Source organism: Canis lupus, chromosome 8, assembly GCF_003254725.2.
Source record: "Canis lupus dingo isolate Sandy chromosome 8, ASM325472v2, whole genome shotgun sequence".
NCBI classification, from domain to species: Eukaryota; Metazoa; Chordata; class Mammalia; order Carnivora; family Canidae; genus Canis; species Canis lupus.
In genome coordinates, this window is record NC_064250.1 from 36,037,192 (window position 1) to 36,052,168 (window position 14,977).

Sequence of the window (14,977 nt, forward strand, 5' to 3'; positions counted from 1 at the left end):
CCACTGAGCCACACAAGCATCCCTCTTAGAAGTTATCTCTTAGAAGTAGTCTGTCAAGTGGTGGTTAGGTAATCATTTCAAAATTCAATTACAGTGACAGAAAACTTGTCAAAAGGCTAAGAAAATTAAAAAATTATATCCAGTGAGCTTTCCAGCTGTCATTTTCTAGTGGACATCAAGAGTTCAGTTACTAGGTATCACATTTAAAACTTGAGGGTGGGCCTAGATTTAAATAATAATCATACATTTACTTACCCTTTCTGAGGGAAAAGGGGGAGGAGTTAAAGTTTTAAGACGGGCTGTGTATTTGACTAAATGGAGTCAAGAATCTTACCACTTTACATGTATGAATAAAAACCTCATTTGTACCCCTATTTAGTATTTATAGCCTAGCATGTCAATGTACAGGACTAGGAAAAAAATTATTACTCCTACTTGCAAATTAAAATTCTCTTCACCTAGATCAGAAGGCCAACAATGGACACCTGGCCAAATCCAGCTGCTGCTGTTTCTCTGTGCTCCATGAACTAGCTAAGCTTGGTCTCTACATTTTTTAAGGTTGAAAAAGACAAAATTATACACTTTTTAACAAGTGGAAAGCACGTGAATTTCAAATTTCATTGTTCATAAATAGAGTCTTTGCATATAGTGTTTATGTATTGTTTATGGCTGCTCTGGGGGCCACCACAACAGAATTGAGCAGCAACAGAGACCTTAGGGCTTGCAAAGCCTACAATACTACCTGGTCCTTTCCTGAATGTTTTTTTTTTTTTTTTTTTAAGATTTATTTATTTATGATAGACCTAGAGAGAGGGAGGCAGAGACACAGGAGGAGGGAGAAGCAGGCTCCATGCCAGGAGCCCGACCCGGGACTCGATCCCGACTCCAGGATCACGCCCTGGGCCAAAGGCAGGCACTAAACCGCTGAGCCACCCAGGGATCCCCCTCCTGAATGCTTTCTGACCCTTCATCTACATACTCCCTCACTTGGAGGGGAGAACATTAGAAGTCCCAAACTGGCAATTCCCTGGTGAATTAGCCCCCCAAAGTCTTGCAGAGGCTAGGTTTGGTTGATTTTCAAAAAACATTTTAAAATGCTTTTAGATAAGGGATGAAGGCTCCAAGGCTCCAATTCATTACTTTCCTGCACTTCTTACTGTGTACCACCTTCATCTATTTATATTACCTGCCTCATTTCTAAAGGATTTGAGTTTGTAATGAATGATTTAGATGAGTGGTCCTTACACTTTTTCTGTAGGGCCAGACAGTAAATATTTTAGGCTTTGTGATAAAAAATAAGTTGGTAGAATGTTTTTAATGAACAAAATTCAAGATACAATTGAGTATAAATAATTACATTATAACTCTTTTGGGGGAATAACACTCATTCCATTAATTGGAGTTCTAAGTGTTTCCTATCATCAAAATCAGTCGTAAATGGTTATCTGTAATGAGACTTTACACATTTCATCTATAAAGAGGCCTTTTCACACAATACTGCCAAATACTGGCATTAATCCAGAAGCACAAGATTTTAACTGGGCATATTCATCACTTGGAAGGGATTTGTAAATGTAAAATCCTGTTAGATTCTTCCCTTAATACTTTCCTTACAGTATGTCATTACATAGTACATTAATCATTTCCAATTGAAGGTAGCAGCTCAATTATAGGTAAATGGATTTTGAAATTTGTGAATTTCCTTTGCATTTTCGCCAAGGTCCCAAAAATTCTGAACACAGAAAATGTGTTCACTGCTAATTTGAGAATGGAAAGATTGTTTCTTGTTTTAATTTTTAATAGCATTAGAAATGTAGAACAGGGATGCCTGGGTGGCTCAATGGTTGTGTATCTGCCTTTGGCTCCGGGCATGATCCCAGGGCCCAGGATGGAGTCCTGCATCAGGGAGCCTGCTTCTCCCTCTGCCTGCCTCTCTTTCTCTCTGTCTTCCTGAAGGGAGCCCAACCCAGGACTTGATCCCAGGACGCTGGGATCAGGACCTGAGCCAAAGGCCAGTGCTCAACCCAGGTGCCCCTCTACATATCTACCACCATTGAGTTGTAACATACCATAGCTGATTCCACTTCAGGCTGTAGTACAGAATTGGTGTTTTCTCAACTTCTTTTAAAAATACTCACCTATAGTTGTTCCAGGCAGAATATTCATAGAAGCTTCGGTAACTTCAAATTCAAGAGTTCAAGAGTGATATCTCAAATAAACAAGACCTAAGCAGTATTAGTAACATCTGTGAATTCATCAAGAGTCTAACTCACTTATTTTTAATTGACTTGATTTTGCTCACAAAGTCCTAAACTCTTTGAGCAACTGTTCTTACCCAAAGGCCAATAGTCCTACTAAACAATTTTACTTTCTCTGAACATATTTCTTTGGCTGGTGCATTCAAATATAATTAATTCATCATCAGTAAATAGCTCTCTTTGCTTGGCTTACAAGAATCACTTAGACTTACTTCAGTTGCACCCTTTTCATTTTTTAATTTTGTGAAGAAATCCTGCTGAGATACTTCCATATTAAATTTCTAGTCAGACAGTTGCTTGCTTGCCTGTGAGGGAAATACTATGATGAGTGTCTCTATTGGTAATGTCAACATATATTGTATTTTAGCTCAGGTATAGATGCTTTGTTTACCTAATATCAAAATAATTCACACAACACGGTGCCTTAAAAGCACATTAGAAGTCCATTTTTGTTTTGAAATGATTATACACTTGTAATAATAATATATTATAGCTTGGTGATTTACATGGCACTCAATGCTGTTGAGTTACAACCACATCACTGTGATTTGGACTATGCCGAGCAGCAGTATGAGCTGTTGAGAATCACTTCCTATCTTTCTTGTAACTTCTCAACTCTGTCATGAAGGCAGCCACAGGCATGATGTAAATAAAGGAGCATGGTGTGTTCCAAGAAAGCTATTTTTGGACTGAAGTTCAAATTTCATGCAATTCTCACAAGATATTTTAAATCTTTTCATTCCTTAGTATAAGAACCATTCTCAGGTCATTTGCCATACAAAAACAGGTGGTAGGCTAGATTTGGCCTGCCAGGCATAGTTTGCCATCCCTGATCAAAACAATCTTTTTTTAATGACATACACAGTAATAGTTTAGGGGTATTTCTATAAAATGTGGGCATACTCTTCAACTGAGGAGAACTGCAAAATGATTATTAGTGCTTTCTTAGCATGCAATTATCCCACCTTCAAAAACTATTTTCCTAGGAGACAGTCAATATTTAAATATATTTACCTAATAAATAATCAGATATGATTATAACTTAGATAAAATATACTTAGGAGAACTTATTTCATTTAAATTTTAATTTGATAATCAACTTAGAAGGCAGCAAGGGTAAAATAGAAGTGTTCAATACTAAAGTAACTGCTAAAGTTTTATGACATCATACAAATTATATTTCATTACATAAAGGTCTAATGGGGAGATGGAGAAAACATTTCCAATTAAGTGACTGAAGCAATTTGAGTTTTTTCTTCTGAAAAGACTTTATTTATCTGTCTTCTGGCGTTTAAGAGGTGGATCGTCATGATTCTCTGTAACAAATCCAGAAAACCTATATTAGGTAAGATACTTAACACTGGAAAATACTTTTAAAAAACAAATAATACGGCATTTTAAAGATTTTTAATATTCATACATGAAATAGTAACATTCCTGTGGGTTTATTATTTAATGAAAGAGCCTTCTACTATATTGAACAGTGTGTATGCCATGCTAAAAATCTACAAAATTGGGAGAAACCAGTCACTACTGAGTGGCAAAGAATCCTGAATTGAAATATCTACCTAGAATTAGTTTAACATATTTCCAAATTTTAATAAAATATATATGTAGCCCAGAAAGCTACATGAAAGCTAATACAGGTTACATATAATTTCCCAGAAATTGCTCACCTAGATTTAGGGTCTGGTTCTTATAGAGTATAGCAGCAGGAATCCGGAAGGTGATACATAACATTTCCTTGTTAGGGGCTACATTTCTTACTGGGTGAACTGAACTGCATGCCTCCAAGGAAATGCCTAATATAGCCCCGGCTCGCTGTTGAACATCCTCAGCAGGATTAGGATCTTTGGAAAAGCTGTAACAGTGCACAATGGGAAGGAGCTCAGTGTTGCATGATGGCCCATCTAAAAGTGATTTGAAAACATTGAGAAACTCGATAGCCTTTGCTGGCAAGTTCATGACAATGTGCACAGAGTGTTTTCTTTCTTTTGACAGTGGTCCCAGCTGTTCCATTAACTCTTTTCTGACTGGTCCTTGAAGGAAGTCTTTCCCATCCAAGTTAAAGACTTTCACCTTTTGGTCCACTTTATTTAATTTACAATTGTGCAATAGCCATTTATGAGATTCAGGATTAAGGTCATTAGCAAATACAGTGCAGTTTTTCTTTGCTACTGGAATGGCAAAAGGCCCAACCCCAGCAAAAACATCAAATAGTACATCCCCAGGTTTGAGAAGTTCTGTGATACGACTGTGTTCTGTAGAGAGACGAGGATTCCAATAGACTTTTGAAAAATCAAATTCATAGGTGTAGCTGTTTTCTCGAACCTGGAAAAGTTATTATACTTTAATTAACCTGATTAGTCTTAAATTTTAGGCATGAATACTGGATAGGTACATCCACACATACATTTACATTTAAGAGCAAATAACAGAGCATTTTAATTAGAATTGTTTATGCTATCCTCGGCCAGTTAACAACCCACATTAGACTTGACATGAGAGTCATCTCTTTAAAGCCAAATGGTTCTCCATTTCATTCTAATGGGTCATAAAGTCATTCCCAAATCACATGAGGAATTTTTCAGATAGGCCAACTACCTGGCTTAATCATACTCTATTTTGTCACCTGATGGAGAGAGAAATAAACCTATAATTTGAAACCTCACACTGCACACACTCACCCAGTCAGCATTACTTTCAGCCCAATTCACTTTCAGGAATCCTTTTTACTCACAATATACACACAGTACTTAGACGTTGCGTGAGCTCCTAAAGTCTAACTTAAATTTCTGATTCTGTTTGGAGCAAAGAAATTATACTGAGTTTTTACATGTATTTCATGGTATAAATGTAAAGGCTAAAGTATATCCTAAGAACAAACTGTAGTTGACTTAAGTCAGAAGCCATTTTAAAAATCACGAAAGTTTCTCAGAACTTTGATACCTCTGAGAATGACGCCACCTGCTACGATACAGGGCAGTACCAAATAAAGAATATGCAGCAGTCAATCAGGGTATGCTGAGGTAAGAACTGAGACCAGCAAAGGATTCACATTCAAATCTTATTGCCATACCAGACCTCATACATTATACACAAGCAGTAGGCCATGGAGGTTATACAGGGAAAGACCATTGCATGGACTCTGGAGTCAGGAGCCTGACTCCAAACACCCTGCTCAGTCATTTCTTGTTACTTCATCTGCATAAAAAGAATATTAAAAACAACCACCATTATTTTGTGGGCTTCTTAGGGTTTGTTATATTAAAACATTAGCTCAGGCCTAATAATAAGTGTTTAGTAAATGGTATCTTAATATTCTATCACTATTAAATTATGGAGAAATAATATACCTAATATTCATCTAAGTCCATGTAGCCCAGAATCTTAAAAAATGATTATTTTGCATAAACTCCGAGTTTTATAAAGTCCCGTTTAAAAGAAGTCAAAGAAAGACAAATGCCATATGATTTCACTCATACATGGAATGTAAGAAACAGATGAACATAGGGGGAGGGAGGAAAAGAGAGAGGGAGACAAACCATAAGAGACTCAACTATAGGGAACAAACTAAGAGTTGCTGGAGAAGAGGGGGGCAGGGGAGAGCTAAATGGCTGATGGGTATTAAGGAGGGTACCTGATATAATGAGCACTGGGTGATGAATCACTCAATTCTACTCCTGAAACCAATATTACCCTATATGTTAACTACCTAGAATAAAAACTTAAAAAGACATATCTAACATGTTAAAAGTCGACTATTTTAAAAATTTTTGTCAAGTTACGGAGTTTAACCTATTTCCTAGCTTGGGTACAAAATTTCACATAATTTTAACATATAATCATCTAAGACTTTTGGCTTTAAAAAGCTTATATATCCTCCAGTACTTCAGAGGATTTGGAGGGGTAGAGGATGAGATTTTGGGGGTACCAGGAATCTATTCCCACATATTAAAAGTATTTTTTCTTTGAAATAGATTTTTCTTATAAAAGAAGTATGTGCTCAGTAGAAAAGTATAAATATAAGAACACAAAGGTCACTAGTAAGTACATCAAATAAAAATATGCCCACTTAACATTCTAATATACGTGTGTATTTACATAGATATTTAGTTAAAATGGAGCTACGTATGATATATTGTTCTATATACTATGTTATATACCAGAATTTGTTCAATTCTCTGATGAACATTTAGATTGTTTCCATTCCTTTGTCTTGTTATCATAAAAATGATGATGAACCCAGTATATATACATCATTATAGTTTTGTCCAATTATATCCTTGAGATAACTTCCTGTAAATGCAATGCTAGGTCAAAGAATGTACTTATTCAAAATGGGAATATATTATCATGTACTCTTCCTGAATGAATATTTATATCGAATTTGCACTTCCTTTTTTAAAAAATATTATTTATTTATTCATGAGAGACAGAGAGAAAGAGAGAAAGAAAGAGAGAGAGAGAGAGAGGGAGAGAGAGAGAGAGAGAGGGGCAGAGACACAGGCAGAGGGAGAAGCAGGCTCCATGCAGGGAGCCTGACGTGGGACTCCATCCTGGGTCTCTAGGATCACGCCCTGGGCTGAAGGTGGCAGTAAATCGGTAAACCGCTGAGCCACCAGGGCTGCCCCGAATTTGCACTTCCATCAAAAGGATAAACGCTCACATTCTCACATTCTCATCAATACTAGGTTATTATAAATATTTTTAATCTTTGTCACCTACTAAAATTCTAAACATTAATTGATATAATCTGTACATAGAAGACAATAAAATACTACATACCTTGGTCATCATATTCTCCTCTCCAGATAACACTTCCATTTGGAAATTTCGGTATGTATTATCAATATTATTGATTTTATTTACTGCTGAGGTGATTCCTGGATTTTTGTCAATCATAACTTGGCCTGAAAAATGAGAATTCATAAAATATACTGCCAATTGGTTGCAAATAAAACTGAAAATATGAAATGGAAATAAATCATTTTCTTTTGGTTTATGGACAAAAATTGCATCTAGCGTGTGTACTGCAGCATGCAATTCTAAAAATTCAACAGATTAGCAAAGTTAATGTAGCCTCCATATAAACACAAAAAACCCACATAGGTACATTGTTAAAGAAAAAATTTTGAGGAGTTTAGGTCTACTTAATGTTTTTCCTTTTTTTTTTTTTTTTTTAACTAAATCTCAAATGGGCCCCATACACAACAATAAACAAAAAGGTAGACCATAAGGTAAAGAACAGGAAAAAGAGATGTAAGGACCATGGCAACAAATGGTCTCAGAAATCGCCAGCCTGTCCCCCATGGCCCCAAACCAAATGTCTGCTTTACTATGTGCTTAAAATATACGCCTTCACATTGGAAATATATAACAGCAAAATAAGTTTTCAAATAAAAGAAACATAGATTCTTGGGGTACCTCGTTGGCTCAGTCAGTTAAGCATCTGACTTCAGCTCAGGTCATGATTTCAGAGTCCTGGGACTAAACCCTAAATATCAGGCTCCCTCCTCAGTGGGGAGTCTGCTTATCTCTCTCTCTCTCTCTCTCTGCCCCTCCCTCTGTTCATGCTCTCTCTCAAATAAATAAATAAAACCTCTTAAAAACAAAAACAAAACAAAACAAAAAAACAGATTCTTTAGTCTTATCTAAATATAATGTTCATTTATTTAAATTGGGTTTTTTTTTTGTCAAATATTTGCCAGAACTGAAAAAGCTACAAAGATAATAAAATACACCAGAAATGGTATATTGATGCCCTTTAATTAAAGTCTACTTTTTTGGGTCAGCACTTAAAAAATTAAAAAATTTGTAAGAATCTATATGCCATCTCATTGCATAAAAATAACTTGATTTGTAAGTTAGTAAAAAGTACTCAAAAATACAAATACGCTGATGTATAACCAGAATTTGTCCAGTTTCTTTCTGAGAATTCGATACCTGATTTTGAATATGGTAATATCAATAAGCTTTAGCCAATCACTGTTCTCATCCTGTTCTGCTTCAGGTACCAGAATCCAATTTTTAAGGTACAGTATTTTGAAATAATGAAAAAAAAAACAAACCAAAAAACCCACAACTGTAAAAGTTTATAGTAAAGACTTTAAAATTACCACTGTATGAAAATGTTTCACTTTTAATCTGAGTGCCCCTTTATAAAACAGGGATGCCAAAAGGCATGTTTGAGTTAGGACAAGCAATGATTCATAGCAAAGCTTATCCTTGACACTTGCACCCAGTCATAATTATAAAGAGCTGCTTAGGTATTTATTGTATTATCACTGTGCATTATCAGCCCATTTCATCAATAAAAACAAAGGAAATGCAGCACAGCATATTTCTGAAATTCTACGGAGAACTACATTTTAAAGGTGAAAATAATTCCCAGAAGTTCTGACAATTACTCTACATTTAAAAAAAGATTAATTTGGCAAATACACTGATATCAAATATTTGTAAAAGGACAACTGCTATCATGATTACTCTTCTACTTCTTTCCTATCCCAAAAGATAAAGGACCCAGGCTCAAACTTGGTCTTACAGAGGTACAACGTACAAAAGCATCATTTCTAAAAGGCTAAGGGCGCTAAGAAACGAAGTGTGGTGCTGAAATATAGAAGAGGTTCAATCAGTTGAATCAAAGCATGTGGAAACAGTGTCACACTTTTGAAGGTAAAACACTAAAATTTAAACCTAGAATTCAACATAGGCTTGAGGGTCTAATAAGTTCTGTGTACCAACCAAAATGATGGGATGCCAAAGAATTCTGCCAAAGCAAAAGATTCAAGTTTAATCTATATGCTTGTATATTGTGTACATAAAAGCCTAAACTGATTTTTGGAGCCTGCTATCACTTGGGAAAGAATATTCCAAAATGGTTCTCGAAAGAGAGAGTATGTAGCCCAAGATCCACCTTAAAATGATGAAATATATAATGTCCTGTTTCTGTAATTTGACATCTAAGAAAATAGTTTTAAAAACTAAAATTAGAACTTGCTAATTACTTTCTAGCACATTAATATTACTAACACACTCTTACCAATTAAATGCTTGAAAGGTAGTTGATGATCTCGAAGGTTAAGGTGGGCAATATGTCCAACTCTGCTAAATCCTGAAGTCACATCTTGACCTTCAGGAAGCACAGCTTTCAAGATTTCTTCTGACTTAAAGTTTTCATAAGTTAGTTCCAAATTATATTTAGAGATCTGTGGATTGACATTAAGCTGCTTTAAAATACTGAGTTCTGCCCTCTCAAAGGAATCACCAGTAATTATTTTATAGGGATCCAGCATAATTAGTCTGTTTGCTTCATCTTCTGGGTCTTCAATCACACGTTTTATGCCCGGGCGCTGCAGTGCTGCTCTTTTAAGGGATCGCATCAATTTATTGACTATTTCTTTCCTTACTTTAAGCACTGGGATGGTGACAGTCTTTCTAAAAGCTGTTCTATCAAGCTTTGTCATTCCTCGAACATTAGAGGGTGGTGAAAACAATGCAGAGTCTCTCTGGTCTGTTTCTATTTCCGGCATGACTGAGAATCTCTTTCTTTGATCCCACAAGAAAATACCAGGTGCTCTGCTAAGCTTCTGTATCTGTGATGTCCAAACTAGTAGAGTCAATGATTCTGATTCAGATATTCTACAGCTTTCCACTTTGAAAAGTATTCTTGAGAATCCAAATGGCTTCCATAAGATCCTAAAAAAAAAAAAAAAAAAAAAAAAAAAAGGATGCCTTAAAAAAAATACCATTAAGGGGTACCTGGGTGGCTCAGTCAGTTAAGCGCCTGCCTTCCACTTAGGTCATGATCTCCAGGTCCTGGGATCCAGCCCCATATTGGGCTCCCTGCTGAATAGGGAGTCAGCTTCTCCCTCTCCCTCTGCCCCTCCTTCCCCTACCTCGGGCTCTTTATCAAATAAATAAAATCTTTTTAAAAAAAATACCATAAAGCTACAAACTTACATGATCAGAATAGGTTAAGAATAAAAATCTAAATTCTAGGGGTGTGTGCGCAGCTCAGTCAGTTAAGTATGGGGCTCTTGATTTTGGTTCAGGTCATGATCTCCGAATCATGACACTGAGCCCGGCATCAGACTTCATGCTCAGCCCCAGTCTGCCAGAGATTCTCTCCCCCACTCCCCCCATTCCCCTACTCTCTCTAAATAAAATCTTAAAAATCTAAGTTCTACAGTTTTAAATAACCTGCTAAATGCTAATAATTAAAACTTCTAGTGGTGTGTGACAAGTATCTATTTTCTCAGTGATAAGCTGTCTTTTATTAGCAGTAAGTAACAAATTTGCATCTTCAACACACCTGCTGGGAGGACAAGGGCTTCGTGATCCATCAGCCTCCCTGTGGGCAATGAACCTCTCCACCCACAATTTTCTGTATAATACATTTGGGATTGGAAGGCTGAAACTGGAGTTAAAAGATCATCTCTAAATGAAATGGTCATTATATTTATGACTTTACCGATGGCAATATTTGCCAGGATATTTTTGAGAGTGCTACATGCTTTACACATACTAACAATTTTGGGAGGTGTGTGGTATCACATCCTTATTTTGTAAACGAGTAAACTAAAGGTCAGAACAGGTTAATTCACCCAGTCTCGCTGCTGTAGGCGGCTGAGCACGGATTAAAAACCAGGTCTGGGGTCGCCTGGGTGGCTCAGCGGTTTAGCGCAGCCTTCGGCCCAGGGCCTGATCCTGGAGACCCGGGATCGAGTCCCACGTCGGGCTCCCTGCATGGAGCCTGCTTCTCCCTCTGCCGGTGCCTCTGCGTCTCTCTCTTTGTCTCTCATGAATAAACAAATAAAATCTTAAAAAAAAATAAAAAGAAAAATAAAAACCAGGTCTGACTTCAGAGCCTGTGGTCTAATATATTGCTGTGTTGTTTATCTTCAGTGCTTTACTACCACAAGCCCTGCCTATGACTTGGGGTTTCAGTATTCTGAGGACTGGGATTTGCTGTTAGATGCCCACCCCATTAACACTATCAGTTACTTTGTCTTCTAGAAAACCACAGAACTAACTGGAAGGGAAAAGGGCCCTGCCCCAGAACCCTGTAAAACGATTCTCAGACTTCACAGTCGGGGTTCAAATCTGGTCTAGCTGTGTGATCTTGTTATTTCTTAACCGGAGTCTCCGTTTCCCACAAGGTTACACACATTCCGTCCTACCCAGTGCACGGGCCCAGGCTCAGGGCCCAGGCAGTGGCGCTGACGGTTCCGCGCGCAAGCAGCGCGTGGCGGCGTGGCGGGGAGCAGACCTCGGTGGGTGCGTCCTGCGGCCCGACCCTCGGCCTCTCGGTTCGGGGGCACTGCGGCCGCCGCCTCGCCAACGTCACCACCCCAATTTCTGGCAGTGCTCCGCGGTGGACTCCAAGACTAGACCCCCTCACCTCATACTCCGGTACGCCTCGGAAACGGGTCGCTCGTGGGAGGGCGGGCCCTAGTGACATCATCACCGTTCGCCACCGAGTGGTGAGCGTCATCAGATCCCGCCCACTCCCTGTCGTCCCCGCAGCCCGGGTGAGGTACGGGAACCCGGAAGGGCCGCGCCCACAGCCCCGCCTCCGATGCGAGTAACGGCTGGAGGCCTGGGGTAGTATCCAGCAGATGGACCTGCTAGGCGGCCGGCGAGCAGCATGCAGGCGCCCTGGGGAATCGTCGACGCCGAGCGGAGCTGGTACGTCTCTGCAGAGGAGCCCGAAGAGGCGGAGGCGGAAGAGCTGAGTCCGTTGCTAAGCAACGTAAGTGGCCTCCGCTGGTTTCCCGGTGCTGAAGACCTCGGGGCTTCCCTGAAATGCCTGGCAGATAAGAGCGGGAAAACAGGGAGGCGGGGGTACGGCGCGGGGAGAAGGGAGAAGCTGGAGCCTCGTTCTTTGGGGGATGAGGCCCCAAGGCAGCAGCCAGATGCAGATGAGGGCGCGAACGTGATAGCGGCGTACCGTGGTCTAGAAAGAAAAGCTGAAGTAAAGGCGCCGGCTGGCACAGGTGCATGAGGCGCAGCACTGATTGGAGACGCGGGACCAGACCCGATGAGCAGCCCTAGCGTTATGTAACTCAGTGCTGTTTGTGAGTGTCTTTGTGGACTTCCTGTTCTCTCCACCAGTCTTGTGAGGTTTTGCCAGAGTCACAAGATTTTCCTCTTCTAGACTTAGTCACTGGCTGCCTAGAAACATCTTCATACAGAGATCCTTAGCGGTGAAGGAGGGGGGCGGGGTAGTCTGGTGATAAGTACATAGGCCCTTCCCTGACCCTGCAGCCTGTGCAAGGGGCCGTGCACTGCAGCAGTTTTTAGGACTTTGCTCCCAAATGCTGGTTTTTTTTTTTTTTTTTGGAACAGGGTGTTTTCAAGAGTACCTTCGGTAGAGCAAAGTGAATTGTTTCTATTTATCACATCATTATTGCAAAGTATTCCTGACCATCTTTGCATTTGAGCCGACTTAATTAAATATTATAGAGATTACTTTTGCAGCCCTGGTAAGTGCGGAGCAGCCATCGTCTCCAGCAGCCCCAAGCTGACTCAGTTCTTCAGTAATCGCATGAGCTGAGGCCATCTTCCTCCCCTCTGTACCGCCCCATTCCTATACTACCTTCATTTTTTTTGTTGTTTTTTTTTGCAGTCACAGGGTTAGTCGTGGCTTTTCCTGAAGTCGGCCTGGCCTCTGTACTGGTGGAGATGATTTTCCTAGGAAATGAGATTCCTGGCACTACTCTAGTAGGAGGTGGGAAAGGAAGAAAGGAAACCAGTGCTGCTTGAGAAACTAGTGTGTCAGGCAGGGCCTGTGGTTTGCATGAGACTTAGTCCATAACTTGTCATTCATTTCTTGATGAAATTTGTTTGAACTTCACCATCCAGACATTTAACAACAGTATTAAATTTGTGTGCTTGCAGGAACTTTACAGACAGGAATCCCCAGGTGTTTCGTTTGGTTTTTCTGTGTTTAATTTGATGAATGCCATCATGGGAAGTGGCATCCTTGGCTTAGCTTATGTTATGGCTCATACTGGCATCCTTGGATTTAGGTGAGTTTTTTTTTTTCCGTCTTTTACTATTACTTTTATATTTTTTTCCCATTTTGATAGTACACTGAAAATCAGAGATAGTCTCCAGAGCTCGTGCTATACAATGTCTAGATAAATTATTTCTAGGGTTTTAGCATTTTCCCACTACTTTTCTATCATTCCTAGTCTGTAGCTGGGAGGGATGCAATCTAATTTGTATTGTTTATCCAAAACTGGCTAATTTTTAAAAATGGAAATTTGATCCACACTTATAAATAACCTTAGTTGGCTAAAGTGAATTAAAGTTTATCAGCCATACAGATTACTTATAAATAGCAATTTTATGAGTGTGAAATTTATAATCTTTTCATTTTCCTCCATCTTCTCCTGTCCTCCTACTGTTAAGTAATCTTGTTTCCCTGAGTCTAGACATGTTCTATGCCTATTCCTTTTCATCTAGACTCAACTCATTCCAATTGGTCTCAGACAAAAGACATTCCTGGCTTTTTTGTGTTTCCATAGTACTTTGTATATTCATTCTATTATTATAATGTGTTGTAATGATTTGTTTGCAAGTTAGTTGCCAAACTGAAATCCTTTAGAACTAGATCTTAGCATTTAGCAGGTTTGTTTTATCAGTAGAAGCAGACCTATTTTACCAGGAAATTTAAAATGCATCGAGTCTCATTTAGGTTTATTTTCTGCTTTTATATTGAATTTCTTGATAAGCAAGCCAATTTTTAAGTAACCCAACTTGCCTTTTTTAAAAAAAAATACTTATTTATTTTTAGCGAGCACACACAAGTGGGAGAGGGAGAGAGAATCTCAAGGAGACTCTATGCTGAGCCAGAAGCCTGACCTGGGGCTCGATCCCATGACCCTGAGATCACAACCCAAGCTGAAACCAAGACTGGAACACTCAACTGTCTGTGCCCGGGCGTCCCCCACCCCAACTTTCTTTTATAATAGGTTATATGCACAAACTTATAATTAAAAAAAAATTAAGTAGGAGCCACACTAATGTGGAGCTTGAAATCATGACCCTGAGATGAAGCCTTACATGCTCTACTGAGTGTCAGGTGCCCCTCATAATTTTTTAAAAGTTTTTATTTAAATTCCAGTTAGGTAATATACAGTGTTATATTGGTTTCAGGTGTATGATACAGTAATTCAACAATTCCATACATCACCTAGTGCACATCAGGACAAGTACCCTTCCTAATCCCCAATCACCTGTTTCACCCATCTCCCCCACCCACTTCTGATCACCATCAATTTGTTCTCTATAGTTAAGAGTCTGTTTCTTGATTTCTCTTTTTTTTCCCTTTGCTTGTTTTGTTTTTAAACAAACTTTCATAATTTTAAAACTTCAAAACTGTATTTGACATCTTAGGCAAGATATTTTTGGGTTCCCTTTGAAAAATCACATTTTGTACTCCAGGGCCTTACATGCAGATGTATACCATTGAATGTGTTCCTATTGAATCATCACATTTTCCAGTTAGTGATACCAAGTTGTTATTTTGTGAAGCCTCAAGTGTACTGATAAGTGTACCTCTCAGTTTTGCCACTTACTAACAAGTATTAAGTAGACCATGAAGTATTTCTTCAACTTTTGAGGCACTCGACTAGAGCCAACTTTTTAGAAGCTTGTCCTGTCAGTATCCTCCTGAGAATAAGTAGGAAATTATGCATATTGTCTCT

At 38.8% G+C, this 14,977-nt stretch overlaps 2 protein-coding genes across 5 annotated transcripts in view; one reads left to right on the top strand and one right to left on the bottom strand.

Moving 5' to 3' along the window:
• Positions 1 to 3,324: 3,324 nt before the first annotated feature.
• TRMT5 (tRNA methyltransferase 5) lies at positions 3,325 to 11,805 on the bottom strand. Its single transcript, XM_025442392.3, is given in 6 exon segments — positions 3,325 to 3,532; positions 3,534 to 3,574; positions 3,935 to 4,589; positions 7,047 to 7,171; positions 9,304 to 9,959; positions 11,665 to 11,805. Coding segments are annotated over 6 exon segments (1,530 nt in total). The 5' UTR covers positions 11,670 to 11,805; the 3' UTR covers positions 3,325 to 3,484.
• Positions 11,806 to 11,881: 76 nt separating this feature from the next.
• SLC38A6 (solute carrier family 38 member 6) overlaps positions 11,882 to 14,977 on the top strand; it is a 73,459-nt gene continuing 70,363 nt past the window's right edge. For all 4 annotated transcript variants that reach the window (XM_025442395.3, XM_025442394.3, XM_049113230.1 and 1 more), the window contains exons 1-2: positions 11,882 to 12,015; positions 13,164 to 13,294. In XM_025442395.3, coding sequence (XP_025298180.3) covers positions 11,911 to 12,015; positions 13,164 to 13,294 — 236 coding nt within the window. In that variant the 5' untranslated portion in view covers positions 11,882 to 11,910. The remainder of the gene's footprint in view (positions 12,016 to 13,163; positions 13,295 to 14,977) is intronic.